Here is a 15973-nt window from a genome sequence, read left to right on the forward strand (position 1 = left end):
CTAAAGAGCTCTGATATATTCAGAAGAATCAAGGAACAGATCTAAATTAAATTTAATCTTTCTTGAGACTGCTTGGTCTTCATTTTACTGACCTTATTTTCTCTTCCAACACCCTAGCAACCCCACACACAGCCCCAACCAGTAGAGGCTGGTTTGCCCTTGAGCGTTTTCCACGAATGAACCATGTTTGTCAAGGCACGGGATCCTTCACTTGGTTTCCAGGAGAATCTGTTTCACAGAAACTGAAGCTGATTTTAAATAAGAAAATAATCCTTCCCAATGTTAAATAACATTGTTTTAATTCTAATGTATAAGTTTTTACTTTAAATAGGTTTATTAGAGAAAATAGAAAAATGCAGTCATTTTTGAACCCACCTATCATATATGGAATATTTTGTTTTATAACTTTGGCTGCAGAAATACACAGACACACAAAACGAGTGCCATGTTTTAGTATCATTACTCAGAAAAACAGTCAAAGGCGTGAGCAAATATTGCACAGAAGAAGAAATATAGACAGGCCTTAAACATGTGGCAGCATGCCTGTCTTCAGGAAAACCTCATTGAGGCCCTGCTTCTCACCTGTCACATCAGCCAGATCCCAGCATGGTGCACACTCAGCGTTCCCACCTGTGGGGGAGAAGAGACGACTGGGGCCAGTGCACAGGGTGAACTGCCTCGCCCGTCAGAATTGCCAATACCACGCATTCAAGTCATACAAAGCTCTCATGTCAGGGCTCTTCATAATAGCAGCATATTGGAAATAACCAAGGGTCTGTTGCAGGGAACGGATTAAATCTTGTTGGTCACCAGAGAACTACCTTGTTGTCATCCAAATGTCCCGGTACGCTGACACGAAAAGAGCTCCAGCACTTACACATGGAAAGAGAAGCACGTGACGTGTATGGTGTACAGTCTTAGCATAAGAGGGAAAATGAGAACATAGACAAATGCACATATATTTGTATACGTACATTTATATGTACATGAAAACTTGTGTTTTTATTTTTGAGCCATGTGCATATATTATCTAACAATGTTAGCAGGATCATGCTATGCATATTATTTTTTAACACCATGTCCTGATCATTTTCCATTTCTTTAAAGAATCTACCTTTTTGCAAGATGCATATTGGCCTATCATATGACATCCTTTATTTTAAGAATTTCTTATTGGCCATTTGGGTTACTTTGGTCCTGCTGTATGTGGTGCTGTAGTGACTGAACATCCTTGCACATCAATCTTAGTAGACACCTTGTGTTTCCTTACGTAACTGATGGGTGAAATGACAAAAAGACTTTCCAGGTGCTGCAGGTCCACACGTGTGTTGTGCTCTGGTGGCTCCCCCGGCTTGTGGTCTGAGACAGCAAGGCTGTGGCTCAGAAGCTGTTTCTGTAACTTGTGGGCCTCAACCCACGCTGCACCTTAGAACTACCGAGGAGTTTTGAAGTCCCCATGCCTGGCCTGTGACAAAGTCCGGGTCTCCATGACTGTTAAAGTCCTCCAGGAGGAGTGCCACCAACAGAACAGATAGGGCCGCCGGTCTTAAGTCCTACAGGGCTGTAGTCATGCGCACTCCGGGTGGTTGACATTCAGCGTGTCTTTTCGCCTCTCTGAGACCTGGTTTTCTTGTCACCGAAGTGAGTGAAGTGCCCATGGCGCATTGGGAGCCTTACAGGGAAAGGACGCAGACTGCCTAGCAGAGGTCCCAGTGCTCAGTCAGGTGCACAGTGATCACCATTCAAACAAACAGAAATTGCCTAACAGAACACGATGGAAACCCAGCATCTACTCAGAGATGTGCTCACGGCTAACAGAAATGCTGAGTTTCCACCCTTTTGACTGATGGTATCATCTTGGGGCAGTATCTCTGTTCATCTCTTATGGCTCAGAATCTCCAGTTATACAGGACTTTGGTTAATATCATGGGGCAAATCAAGTATTGCTTAGTTATGGCCTGCTTCCTAGACCAAAAGCCTCCAAATTTAATCTGGGAGGAAAAGAACCCAAAACAGTCATGAGAATTTGTAATCGGGAAAATTTTGACAACGGTTTCCTTGAAGTTTCCCTTTTTAATACTTAGAAGCAAATGGAGTTCTCTAGCTCTGTAATGACTATGGGACCTGAGAGTTTTCTGTGGGACTGTGTAAATCTTTGCCTAATTTTTCCATTGCACACGTATGGATGTCGTCTGTTCTTGTGATATGTATTTTGTATGCAGGTGCTGTGGACTTTAATCCCAGAGGTCCTAGTGGTGGATGGGAGACCAGTGTCTCGAAACCTTCCCAGCATGAGCACTAGTGTGACTGGTTGGCCTGGAACCCTCTAATTGTATGAACAGCGTAGGAGAAGGAGAAGAAATATGGACCGGTCAAGAGGCAAATCTCTTCCCCAGCCCTTAATTTAATAAGGAAGGAAATTTTTCTGTTTTAATTGAAACTGAAAGTAACCTGTTCCCACTCTAGGAGCAAATAATGTAGAAGTTAAGAGCTCTGAAGCCTGGCTGCTTGGGTTCAAATCCCAGCCCTATTTCTTAGTACCTGTGTAGTTATGGGGAATTGTCTTAGCCCTCTGTGCCTCAGTTTCCCCATCTGTAGGACAGAGATAACTGTACATGTCCCATAGGGTCCTCGTCAAAATTAAATGAGTTAACACGTACTAGTCTGGTGCCTGGTGCACAGTGAGCACTGTACAAGTGATCGCTGTTAGTACTTCCTTAGGATGTCAATCACTGAACTTGCGACTTCTGATAGAAATACAAAATTATTTAGTTTGAACACGTTCTCCTAAGGATAGATAAACTCAGGGAATGTGGGGTGGTCAGCAACAAATGACACAGCTCGTTAGAGCCAAACCCCGTAGCCAGGGCTCTAACCAGCTGTGAAGTGAGGATTCTGGTCCAGAATTCCTCCCAACATACTTGGGGCTTCCCTCTGTAGTGGAAACGCACTGCACCAAAAAGCAGGTATAACCTAGTGCCTACCTCAGACGTACACCTGGATATACCGGATACTTGCACAAGGTGATTCTGGGGTACTCTGGGCCCTCTCAGACTGTGGAAGGAGCTGGGGCATCAGAATGGTGTACACACCCAAAAGCACCTTTAACAGGCCTGCTACATCTGAGACTCGCAGTCCACTTCATCGGCAGCCCCTGAGAAGAGCAGTGCAGATCTGAGACACACAATCACAAAGTGAGGCAGAGCATTTATACTGTTTATAGCAAGGGGAGCAGTCACGGGCAAACCAGAGTAGGTCATAGTTTTATCTGAAGGGGAAAGAGAAATGGGAAATTAGTAACGAACCAGTGGCCTGGTGTCTAAATGAGGAGAAAACATAGCAGAAAATCCTCACTGCCCGCTTGGAGGAGAAGAGAAGCAATGCGTGTTTTCATTTGTTTTGTTTTTGCCAGTTGAAAGTGGATGGGTGGAAGACACATGATACTGGGTAAAAAGAAAAGGGGGCTGTGGGTTCAGAGATACCTGGCTTTAAATTATGACCATTACTTAAAAAACCGTGACCTTCCACAGAAAAAGAAACATGCAAACAACAATCACAGTCATTAATACATTGAACTTTTAGAAAACGAGAGGTGGAAAAGGGGAGGGTACGGGGGGCGGGAAGGGGCTAATGAGGAATTGGTCAATGGACACAAAGAATGATTGCTTGCTGTAATGATGAATAAGCTAACTATACTGATCGAACCACCACGCATTCTACACAATTACTGAAAATCAATGTTGTACCCCACATTTATGTATAATAAATTATCTAAAAAGAAATCATGACCTTGAGTGGGTAGCTTAATCTTTCCCATCTATAAACTGTGGACCCTGATTGTATCCACCTTGAGGAACTCTGAGAGGGTTCATGGATTGCATAGTGCATGGTAGAAACTCACTGAATCCCTGTTCCATCCCACCTAACCTCTCTGCAGAGAAGAATAGCAATCATTGTTAGTGCTTTCATATGTGTGTGTGTGGGGCTGTATCTACTATTTCTAAAGTAGAGCTATCAAGAGCACATATCAGTGCAGCTGAGGACTCGCATGTATCAAGCATTATTAACTCATCTAATCCATAGAACAACTCCAGGAGAAAGGACACTGCACCTTCAATTTACATGAAGAAATTATGGCACACAGAGTTCAAGTAACTTGTCAGAGGCAACTCAGATACTAATACCAGACCCGTGAATCGAACTCTGGCACTCGGTCCAGAGTCCTATGTGCCTAGCTCCCCCATCGCGCTGCCTGTCTGGTGCATGCAGCTTTCATGGGAATGTCGTGAGGACCAGGAAACACGTTGTTTGTGGAACACTAGCATAGAGCTGAGCACACACAGTGCAAGTCACTGTAGACGTTGTCCTGTTGCCATTGAAATGTCCCAAACGAAATGAATCTGACCTTTAAAAGAGAAGTAACATGTGTTTGCAGCAAGTGCTCCATAACCACTGTATCGGAAAGGATCAGAAGTTGCACTGCATGTGGTAGCAGACCATGATTACAACCAACACCGAATGTCATGGCCCAGTGGGCATGCTATTTGTTACCTTGAACTTTCCATTCAATTTCATCAAGTTTAGGTACACATGAACAAAAGTAGACTTTGGGGTTTGTTTGCTCGTTTGTTTATTATTGTGCTTATGAAAAACAAAGCACAGAATTCGAACAGCAATCAGGCCACTCCAGGGTGTGCGAAGGGCAGGTTTGCACGCTGCTGTCTGCGCGAGGGCACTGGAGTACGGCTGGAGGCTGTGCGCTGTCTACATTGCAGCTGCCACGACTCGGGCTGGCTGGAGGAGCTGGGGGAGACTGGAGAGAGGGGTGCTAATGGCTGCTGTGGGCTACTGTGTCAGGGACAATACATGATGCAGAAAAGATGTCCCCTTTCTGCAACCGTCTGTTAGGAACTCTTCCCATCACCACAGACAGCTGTTCTTCTAAACAGACAGAAGGCGGCAAAGGCAAAGTAGACCACGCTGTTGAGGAGCAGGAGCAGGTAGGTGTAGTAGACAGAGGTGCCGGTGAGCTGCTGCCCCAGTGCTTCTGAGAAAAGTCGTTCAGCTACTTTCACCTGTTCTTTGGACAGGGTAAGACACATTAATCGGGAAGGGATCACAAATATTTATTTCTCATGATCTACATTGAAGTGATATCCCACCACCACCAAAACCCAAAAGTAAGCATTTGCCACCAGCACCAGAGCAAGACAAGTCAGTTCAGCTCACAGGTCAAGTTGATTAACCTCTGCTCAATTCACTTAGAACATTCCAAAGTATAGAAGAATAAGGTTGGGTTTTTAATGAATGAGTCCAATGAAGAAAAAAGTGTTGTGATAATTAGATTCTAGAATTTCTTCACCCCAAAAATGTTCTAAGTAATAATAACATCAATACTTATTACCGCTAACTAAATAGCAAACACTATTCTGACAGCTTTGCTTGTAAAGTTTTTATCTTATTTAATCTTTATAACAAGCTATGAGAGAGATGGAAAGAGGGAGATTATTTTCATTCCCATTAACAAAGAAACTGAGGACAGAGAGAAGGAATTCGGCTCATGACGTGCATTCAGTGTCAGAGCCCAGCTTTCAGCCCCAGCAACAAGATGCTAAAGAACACATGGAGCTGCTCTGTAATTCTACATCATCGTGTGCAATAAACATACCAGACGTCAAAAGGTTAAGCCTAAATACAAAGTTGAGTTGCTGATTTAGAAGCATCCACGCCATCGCACACTGTGCGTGCAATGAGACCTCTAGGAAGGGTACAGTGCATGGGAATTTGGTCGTGTTTGCAGCAGGGTGGGTAGGAGGTTTTAGTAAAGAGGGCTTTATAGAAAATGGGAGAATGGGGTTAATCCAAATTCCCTGAGATGTTAGGTGGTTGTGACACACTCACCTGTATTTCCTAAGTGTGTCATTGTGGCTTTGATGTTATTGGGTAATTGCACTTAACACCAGTTGAAGTTTTGCAAGACCCACGTGATGTCAAGGAGTACTTAAATACCCGGGTGGGCCACAGTGGCTACATGGTGAGCCGTGGGGCCAAGTCACTTCCTGTGGAAATTTCCATTTTACATGTTCTGTCCTCACAGTGTCAAAACTCCAGAAGCATTAGTCCGTGGTGTAGAAAGATTCCTAACTCCCTGCCTTTGGTGGGACGAGATGTTACCTCCAGTCCTCACCTGTGTGGCAGCTGAGGTCCAGAGCTCCCTGCATACTGGAATAGAGGAAGGGTCAGCAGGGCTGGAGCCCATGCTTCTAGTCGTGTTCTCTGTGCACGTGTGGAGAGAAAGGGCCAGAACCTAGTGCTTATTCTGTGCCTGCTAAATGAGATTCCCAGTGCTAGACATGTCACATCTGTGCCCTTATCTCTTCAACAAACACGAGTTTGGTGTAATTCTTCTCACTGGCATTTGAGAAAAGTACCACTCACAGAATGCAAGTCACTTACCCATGTTCATGCAACTAGTCACTGAGAGAACTAGGGTGAGGGCCGGTCTGTGGAAGTCAGAACCCACTCCCTCCCCCCTCCCCCCCATGTGTCCTTCATGTCCTGGTGCCTCAGCTGCAGAATTTCTTGCTCCGTGACTACATCACAGAGGAAGACTAGAGAACTTGCTGTGTGAAATCTTCATCAGAAGGCCTCATTTGAAACCCCAGATCTGAATGGGTGGCATGTGTCAGGGACTTAATTTTCCCTCATTGCCCTCGTGTGTGGAATGGGTGAACAACATTGCCCCACTTCCTGGGAACATCGTGAGGTTTCAACAAGAAAACCACACGGAGCACAGCCCACAGCCTCCGCATAAAGAGCACTCGGTAGGCACTAGTTCCTGTTATTAGCTGCCAGCAAGGACCAAAGACTAAAACATAAACAAATGATCTGGAAGCTTCTTGGTATCATGCTTTCCCCAGTTACAGAAACAGAAGACATACGGATAAATCCATGAGTTGAATCAACAAGCCCATTGCTGAGATAGTTCAGAGCCCATCACTGCAGCCTCTGATTTACAGTCATCTCAGACCAAGACCAGCAGTTGACTGAGCTAATGTGACTCCTAGGAAATGAAGGATTAATACAATGGCACTCAGTCCATCCTGCTACCGCAAGCCAGTCTATTTTCTACCTGAAGCCAGGGAAGTTCAGATAGTTAAGATGATCAGGAGGGGAAAAAGCACAAATACTTACCATTTTCACCTTCCAAACAAGGCTTTTTAGGATCTAGAAGAAATGAGAGCAAGTATTAGGCAGTTGTTCATGCCTGTTATTTGACCGGGTGCGTGTGTGTGTGCGTATGTGTGTGTGCATATGTATGTGTGTGTATATATACACAGACATAAAATGTTCTGACAGCGAGACAGTCATTAACAATATGAGCCCCCACAATTCCAGAAATAATTGGTCTGATTCTATAACACTGTCAAATAACACTTCAGTGAGCTGTGGGATGCGGGGCCCATGATAGAAAAGAGGAAATAAAGTTTAGAAAACAGAGGTAACTTGCTGAGAGTCACAGCAGTGAATGGCAGAGCTGGTATCCAAAGGATAGCTGTAGGGGATTAAGTGAGATAGGGCATGTGGAAAGTACTTTGTAAAAATAATCTATACAAATAAAAAAGTAATTCACAGAGAGACAACGTAGTTCCAACATTGTGGACACGTAAAAAGTAAAAAAAAAAAAAAACAAAAAAAAAAAACCCTCTTTTCCAGATAACTTAATTATTCCTAGCTAGTGGCCTTTTTTATTATAGGAGCTCAGCATCTCAGTGCCACTCGTTCTGGGAACAGGACAGGCCCAGTCACATTTATGTTTCTCTGAATAAAACCTGAGATGAGAGTTGTACTTCACTATGATGTATTAAAAAAAAAAAAGAAGAAAAGAAAAGAAAGGTAAACATACATACAAAGACAAAATGTTTTTAAATAGATGGAAGAAAACAGAGTCACAATTTTCTTCTCCTGGATGTGTTCTTGTCCACATGTATATGGTTCTGGTGTGCAATTTTATACACTCAACGAGTCCTTTTCTTTTCTTTTCCTTTTCTTGATCTGCTCTAAAAAATAGGTTTTAGGGTAAGTTTGAAGAATGAAAATATTAGTTTAATCATGTTCAGATATTCAAATGTCTTCAACAACTGACTTCGACGGGTCTTAAAAGTCTCCTTCTTTTTCTTATAGTGACTTTGTTCATTAAAAGGTACATAAAAATATCACCGTGCATTGAACGAGCAACTCCTCATCAGGAAATCTATGTGTGTATCGTAAGTTCTGTCTCTCAGTCAAAGTTGGTTGAAAACTTGGACCAGATTAGTTTTATTTCACTTGAAAATGATATGTTCCCATGTATATTTTTAACATTGATCAAAAAGGGGGGAGGGGACACTTCGAGGACATGGCATTGAGAGTTTGCTGCTGAGTAACATCAACAGAAGTGTCCTCCTGGGCTCTGTCGCCATGAGAAGCCACGAAGGACGCTTGTGCTAGGATTTAGTGTCTAGTGATGGGTGAAGCCCACTGTAAGACTGGACTTCCGTCCTGTGTGCCCCTCACTGCTGTGGAACTTACTGCACTGTTACTGTCCCTGTCACTGGAGACGTCGGACCCTAACTGGGCTCATGAGAGTGGCGGGTCTGCAGGGCACGTGCTTTGGTGTCTGTGCACCCTGCGCTTCTCAGCAATTAAACAGAACAAAGGGGCACTATCATAGTTGTATTAGTTGAACTTAAGAGAGGATATAAATAAGTACAATGACTGCGTGAATAAAGGCGGCCACTCCATGTATTTGAAAGCACGCACTGTCACTGACATCATTTCCACTTCTCTCCATCACAGCCCCGGGAGAAAGTCAAGGCAATGCTCCAAACCTCATTCAATCATCACAGAAACTAAGGCTCTGAGAGGATACAGACGTCAGGAGAGATGGGGGCTGGTGGGAGGCAAAGGCCTTCCTGCGTTTTGCGATGTGCCTGTTCCCACCGGTTAAAGAGGGCTTGTCGGCTCCAGGGAGGAATACAAAATGATTCCTTCTCATGACCACTCTGGGGCCTTTGGCCTGGACACGTGCAGCATCTGCAGCAAAGGGACTGCTTTGGACATCATGCCTGAACCCCGGTGACCCTCGTTGATTAGGAAAAGAGGGTGCTGTCTTGACTGCTCATCGCAGTGCATTCCTGCGCATTTCCACGCAGGCCTGGCTTGTCCACTAGAAGTTTGGTGAGCTGCGTTTACCAATGACAATGAAGACATCCACTAGGAAGGATGAAGTGTGTGTGTGCACATTAGCCTCACCCCATCTTCAATCATGAAACTTTACTTACAGTGATACATGAAATAAAAATCTGAAAAACCCAAGGCTGCCATAAAACTGCAGCAGCCAAGGTTATTTCATTTTTCGTTGAGTCGTGCTCTGGTTCCTTCATGTGAATACCATTTTGACAAAAAGACCTCATTGTTTGTACTTAAACTTTGTGTACAGCAAGATTAAAGGGAGTGTTGATGCTGCCTGCTTGGTGGAACATTTCTGCAAGACATACAGTTGTGCTTACTTCCTGACCAAGCAAAGTCACGAAAAGTGGAAACCTTCCTGAACATTTACTGTGTGATAAGCTGCTAGATGCTTCCCGTATTTTGTGTCATTTAATCCATATAAAAGTTCTAAAAAACATCATGTGACCTTAATATTTTGAATGATGAAACTGGAGCTGAGGAAGCTTAAGTAAATTTTTCCTTTTTTTTTCTCCAACACCCATACCATTTTAATTCTATGGGAAATAGCAGAGCATTGATGCTACCATTAAAGTAACAACATTTAAGAAAGATTTATATTTGTTTTTTATTATTACTTGGCAGGAAAAAGGTGGGGCATTCCCATTCAGATAAGTTTCCTGGGAGGTTCCACTTACATTTATATACACATACCTTTCTTTATTGCAGGAAACAGAATCTCTTGATCAACTCCTCCTTTATTATTCTCGTGTTTGACGATGCATTTGTGTTCTTTATCTAGTGACTTTTCAGTCACTGTCAGCCAGCTCAATTTCATGTACGTGTTGTTAGTCTTCATGGTATTTCCCTGCTGAGATTCCAGAATTGTATTGCCATTTTTTTCTTTCCAATACACTTTAATAACGTCAGGGAAAAAATTCTCAAGAAGACAAAGATATGTTCCAGCCTTATGGAGGTTTGTTTCAGCAATTGACGGAAGAAAAATAGTGGGCTTGGGGAAAATGTCTCCACCAGGGGTTTTACCTGTGGGGAAAAACGGAATATCAGTTAAATGGAATTCTTAGACAAATGTAAATACCCTGGATTGTTGCAAACAACACCATGCACAGCAATAGGAGGAAAAGTTGCCATTGGATTAGCACCTGCCATGGCCTTTCATCTCCAATAGGTTGCAAGGTTGTTTATTATTGTCCTTATTTTATAGATGTGAGAAGAGAATCAAGAGTTTAAGTAACTTCCAGAAGTCACAGCTATTGAGTTTCAGAGCCTGGATCAAAACCAGGACTTGCTCTTTCTCCACATGCTGTGATGGTGCATGACTTTTAACTGCCTCATGCCAAGATTTCCAACATTCATGAACACATTCTTTTTAAATGTGTTTTTGTCTTATTTTTTTTTTTTTTTTTACTGGAGCATGGTTTCCAGGTGGGTGGCAGGAGAAGAGGGAAGGAGGCCAGGTAACTTGGATGATCTCTCTGCAGACGACAATCTTTGGCCCCTTCCAAAGTGCATCCCTTCCCCGTCCTTTGTAACTTATGCTCTTTGGCCAAACAACTCATGTCCTCATGGTGCACAACTCTGTGCATCCCCCCTTTTCATGTACCGGCTTCTGGAATGCACCACACTTGTCGTATTTCCCATATGAATAAATGTCAGGAAGAAGTTTTTCATTTTTATTTTTAACAGTATGCAGTCACTTGTTTCAATGGGAATCTGCTTTCCTGTGTGCTTTTAATCTGTTGGGTTGAACTTTTAGCTTCAAACGTGGATCTCCTTCGCAGTTCTGAATTTCATGGGGTTTTCCAAGTTAATTTTTAACTTGACATAACATCTCACTTTCACATCTGGACCATTCCAGGTTTTGGGTGGGGCAGTATTTAAAGCTGTACCTCCAAATTTTTCACAATGTCTTGGATTTAGAAGCAAAATAGCAACATTTCCAAAACTTCTCTTAAAAAGTGTTATTATTTTCAGAAATGCTCTTGTGTTACTCCTACCAAGTCATACACTTATCAAAATTATGTTTTGCTTTAAAAAACATTCACCTAAGGCACATTTTATTTTGGAATTTCCTTTGAAGTTTAAGCACAACTAAGTATACAGTAGGGGTGTATTTTTCATATTTGCTTTAATGTGGATTTACTCCATCAGTGAGAAGGTCTATACATATCAGTATATCCATAGTTCAACTCTCAGTGTCTCTCCAAAAATTTGTATCTACCCCGTATGCATTTAACTGTTTTGCAGCTCCGTATTCCCTTTGTCTTAATCTACTGAATAAAGTTTAAATATAATTAGTATAATGTTAAAAGTTACAGCTCCCCCCCAAAAAGTTATAGGTCCAGTGTTTTTTGCACATATAATGTCAAAATATATAATGAAGCCTCGTATGCCTTTATAATAATATATAACAAATATTACATAATATATAATATAAACAAATCATCATATGCCTTTGTAAAAAGGCATGTCACTTGAATCTGGAATGTGAATTGCTTATATGTTTATTTTAATCTAATACTGAAACTATAAATGTTAGAATGCTTTCTAATTAGATTTGCAATTGAAACTCAAATGCATTGCTAATATTTGGGGGGCTACTTTGAAGTTAGTTTAATAATTCAACAGGCAATTTCTTAAGATAGAAATTGAATTTCACATTTGAGAAGAAAAGGAAAAAAATTATTCATGATTTCTGCCTATGCAGCAAAACTCCTGATTTTGATACAAAATCAGTAAGCATATATTATTAATTTTTGAGCATGCTATAAATATACTTATGTCATAATGTGCTTATTTTAATTTTATGTATGTTGCTTTTAGTGCAGATAGTATTTTATTTATTATAATAGTAAGATACTGTATATTTCTCTAAATGTATACATTGTTTGTAATTTTAAAAGCATGTTACAAAAGATAAGGTTAATATTTCCATAGTATTTTATAATAATATAATTTTAGTCTATAGTCAATACATTAGCAAATCTAATTTTCATCTTAGAAACTTGTGTTTCTTCATGTGAATACTTCTCACTTATTGTACTCCAGAAATTGAAAATCACATGATGAAGGAAATTTTCTACATGGTACCGCACTGTTTATTGTCTCTTGTTTCTTTTTCTTGACTAGATTTTTTAGTTTCATTCTTATGAGGATAAAATAAATCTTGAACCTTCATAACTTCCCAATGTATTAGTTGACTAAACATTAAATAGTGCATTTGATTATATATGGTTAGTACCTATATTCTGGATCGTTACGTTGCATGTTTGTTTTGGTTTTTTAAAATTATTTTTAAGAGTGACTTTCATGGTTAAAATTTTTTTCATGATGTATTTTTTCACATTTCTTAAAAATAAATGAACCTGTCCAATTCATTTATGTACATTCATTTACATAACCGAATAATATATTCGAGGCAAATTCCCTAAGTTGTTTGTATTTTATTAAGTTGCAGCACTGTGAATTGTATATAAAGTTAACAAATATCAGCTACTGTTCAATTGAAAGTAAATATTTCAAATCTACATATGTATATTTATTTTAGTGTTCTCTATTTCTTGTCTTCTCTTTTATCAAATAAATAGTTATAGCTATTTAATAATTAAATATGTATTTCAGGTTTATAACAAGTTTCCAACTATATTTAATATTGGCTATTCAATAATTGGTGATTCTAAATTTTCTTGCTAAAGAACACGTACACAGAAAGTGGTACCCCAGAAGTCTTATTTCAGGATCAAAGTCCTTCCCTTTTCCTGCACTGCACTTCCCAAAAATTCACTTCTCGGAGAACTTGTGAGTTATATCTGTGCCACCTTTATTAACTTTATTGCCAAAATACACACTATCAGTTGGTCAAAAGGGGAAAGAAAAGTCACTTTTCCTTTTATGAGTTCATTTCTTCAAATAATATCCAATGCTAAAAAGCCCATAATATACTATCCCTTTCATTTTTTTCAGTGCTATTTTTTAATATTATCACCTTTGTGAAAATTCTCTGAAAACGTCCATTTCAGTAAATCTGACCCTCATCCAGGCAAAACCACATCCTTAAGGCTCATGAGGAATAAAGAAACTTATGGGACTGGATTTTTTTAAAAACAAATGAGGGCAGCTTGTGTCATTCTTGAATATGGTTACACAGAGAAATATTTTGCCATTTGATATTGATTACTTATGGCCAAATTACCAACTATTTAATCCTTCTGTGACCAAATGATGAGTCTAGAAGATGAGTTTTTTTGTTTGTTTGTTTTTTCATTTTTTCCATTGGTTATTTTAAAAGTCAAATAAGTAAGATATATGACCTAAAGTTGCTTACAAGCCTTTCAACAGAAAGATGCTGACAGGACCACCTGTCTCCTTTCTTTAGGATCTAAAGTTGCTCTAGACTCCTTGCATGTCTCCCGTGCAAGGTCAGGAATAGCACTACCTCCCAGGACCTGGGCCCGTCTCCTGAACTCTTTGGAGATACCCCCATGGCTAGGGACCAAACCAGGAGCAATTCCAAGACTTCCAAGCCAGTACCTGCACCGGAGATTTCAGCACCTGCACCAGAGCCTGCAGCACTTGCCTACCTGCCTCTCCTCCCTATAATACACTGGAGAATTTAAAGAAAATTTACCTGTAACAATGAGCTTTGTGCCAGGACCAAACACTTTGATTCTGCGGCCTTGTATTGCCCACTATCTGAAAAGACTTTATAAAAATCTCCCTCATGCAGGAAAAATACCTCATGTCCTCACTCATAAGTGGGAGCAAAGACAGAAAGCAGGAAGGAAAGAAAGACCACAGTGGTGCATTGGACTTGCAGAGGGAGAGAACAGACCTAGGAATACAAAGTGGAGTAGGGGGAAAGGCGATAGAGTGGGAGATTGGGGATTAATTGGGTGGGGGATATGGGGTATAACACAATGTGTGGTAATGGACATGCTGCCAGTATGGATCTTGGGCACGAGTGGTGACAGTCAGCTTTCTACCCATGAATAACCAATAAAAAAATTTTTAAAATAAAATAAAATAAAATTAGCTTAGGGGCAAATGTGAAAGTAAGAGAAAGAGTGTAGGTGTTAGTAATATCATCCTGCCCTGGATTAGGTTTTCATACAACATTGCTGGCAGAAATAAATTTGTTTTCATGAATTCTTGATGAAGTTTCACTTCTCGGGAGTTATAGGCTTAGGAATGTGTGTGTATACGGTGACATTTTATGCAATTAAGCCTCACAATGTTCTACATATTTTACTGTTCTGGGAAGGAGAACACTTGAACACATTGGTTCCTGTATCCACAGGCTAATCCTGAAAGTGCACATTCATAACTGAGCATGTCTATAATTTTGGAATAAATCCCATGACATTGATTCACTAAAAGAAATCTCCCTCTTGCTTATTTTAAAATTGTGCCAATATGTTTTCAATATTTATGTAAGTACAAGAAAATTGGCCGCGCTGACATTAAAGAAAGACAAATCTCAAATAAAATCAGACTAGATCTGCACGTAATCAGTAATATAAGAACTGATTTCACTCTGCCTGATCAGCCTGGGGTATGTCTGTTCCCTTCCTGTGTCACGTACACTGGAGAGTCTGATCTTATCTTTTCTCATGGTTTTTCCTGAACCTTGTAAATCTCCTCCTTATGTATTTTTTATATAAAGTCACTTCTTTGTCTAGAGTTGTAATTTAGAATTAATTAATATTTCCTTACTTTTCAAAGAGAAACTAATAGAAATTTTATGTTTGAACATTGACTAAATTTATACTCAATATTATTTAGAGGTATTTTGTGATTTATGTGTATGGAGGAATGGGTATCTGGATTGGTTCTGAAGTAACTTTTTTCAGAATCCAGTTCCCATTGAGAGTAGACCAGATGAGTTGTTATGAAATATGAATTGTTAACGTTGATTTCTGAAGCCATTTACTGCTGACAGACTGTTCTTTGTGACTTGAATATACCCTAAGAGTTTGGTAAATCTCCTTGACCATCGTCAACATTTCTAGCAAATTTGAAACCAATACAAAAAGAAAATTCAGTGGAATGGTGTCAAAATAACTATCAAGTTCTGTAGAAATATCTCAAGATTATATTTTGAGTATTTAATAAATACATATTTAATATGACTTCCACGATGTTTTTTGGAGGGAGAGATGTAATTTCAATGCCAAGATTAGCAGCAGAAGCATTGTTCCCACACTTTAGTAGTGAGCTATTAGTAAGAAATAGTCAATTAAAGAGTGTATTTAAAAGTTCAGATACAAAAGAGGAAATGTTCCTAATAAAAAGACATGATTTTATATTTCTAAAATCACATATTGGTCCCGATCATGCACTTTGGAATAGACAGGTCTCGACTGGATCCCAAACTTTGCCACAGTTACTACTCATATGACTTTAGGAAAGTCACCGAACTTCTGTCAGCCTCAGTTTCCTCATCTGTGAAATGGCCATGAGGATCTCCCGCTTAGGGCTTTTGAGGATGGAGACAAGGGACTGAAACTGTTCAGCATGGTGTCTGGCTCTTGATAATTATTACCTGATATTAATTTTCTCTTTAATGGGATGATAAAGGGCAATTACATCAAATTCTTCCACTAAACACAATATATGGATTTTATAAGCAATAACTACTACACAGATTAAGGAAGGAAATGAGCTAATGGACCCAAGACCTCCTGCTTGTCTGGTAGCCACAGACTGAAGAACACAAACTGAATCAAGCCAAAATCTAGAAGAT

At 40.2% G+C, this 15973-nt stretch overlaps 1 gene segment (V, D, J or C); it reads right to left on the reverse strand.

Moving 5' to 3' along the window:
* Positions 1-4904: 4904 nt before the first annotated feature.
* Positions 4905-15973, reverse strand: part of LOC134390936 (T-cell receptor gamma chain C region C10.5-like) — a 34971-nt gene continuing 23902 nt past the window's right edge. The window contains 3 exon segments of the C gene segment in view: positions 4905-5068; positions 5738-5758; positions 9925-10254. Coding sequence covers positions 4905-5068; positions 5738-5758; positions 9925-10254 — 515 coding nt within the window.

Source organism: Cynocephalus volans, chromosome 11 (genome assembly GCF_027409185.1).
Source record: "Cynocephalus volans isolate mCynVol1 chromosome 11, mCynVol1.pri, whole genome shotgun sequence".
In the NCBI taxonomy this organism is placed as follows: Eukaryota; Metazoa; Chordata; class Mammalia; order Dermoptera; family Cynocephalidae; genus Cynocephalus; species Cynocephalus volans.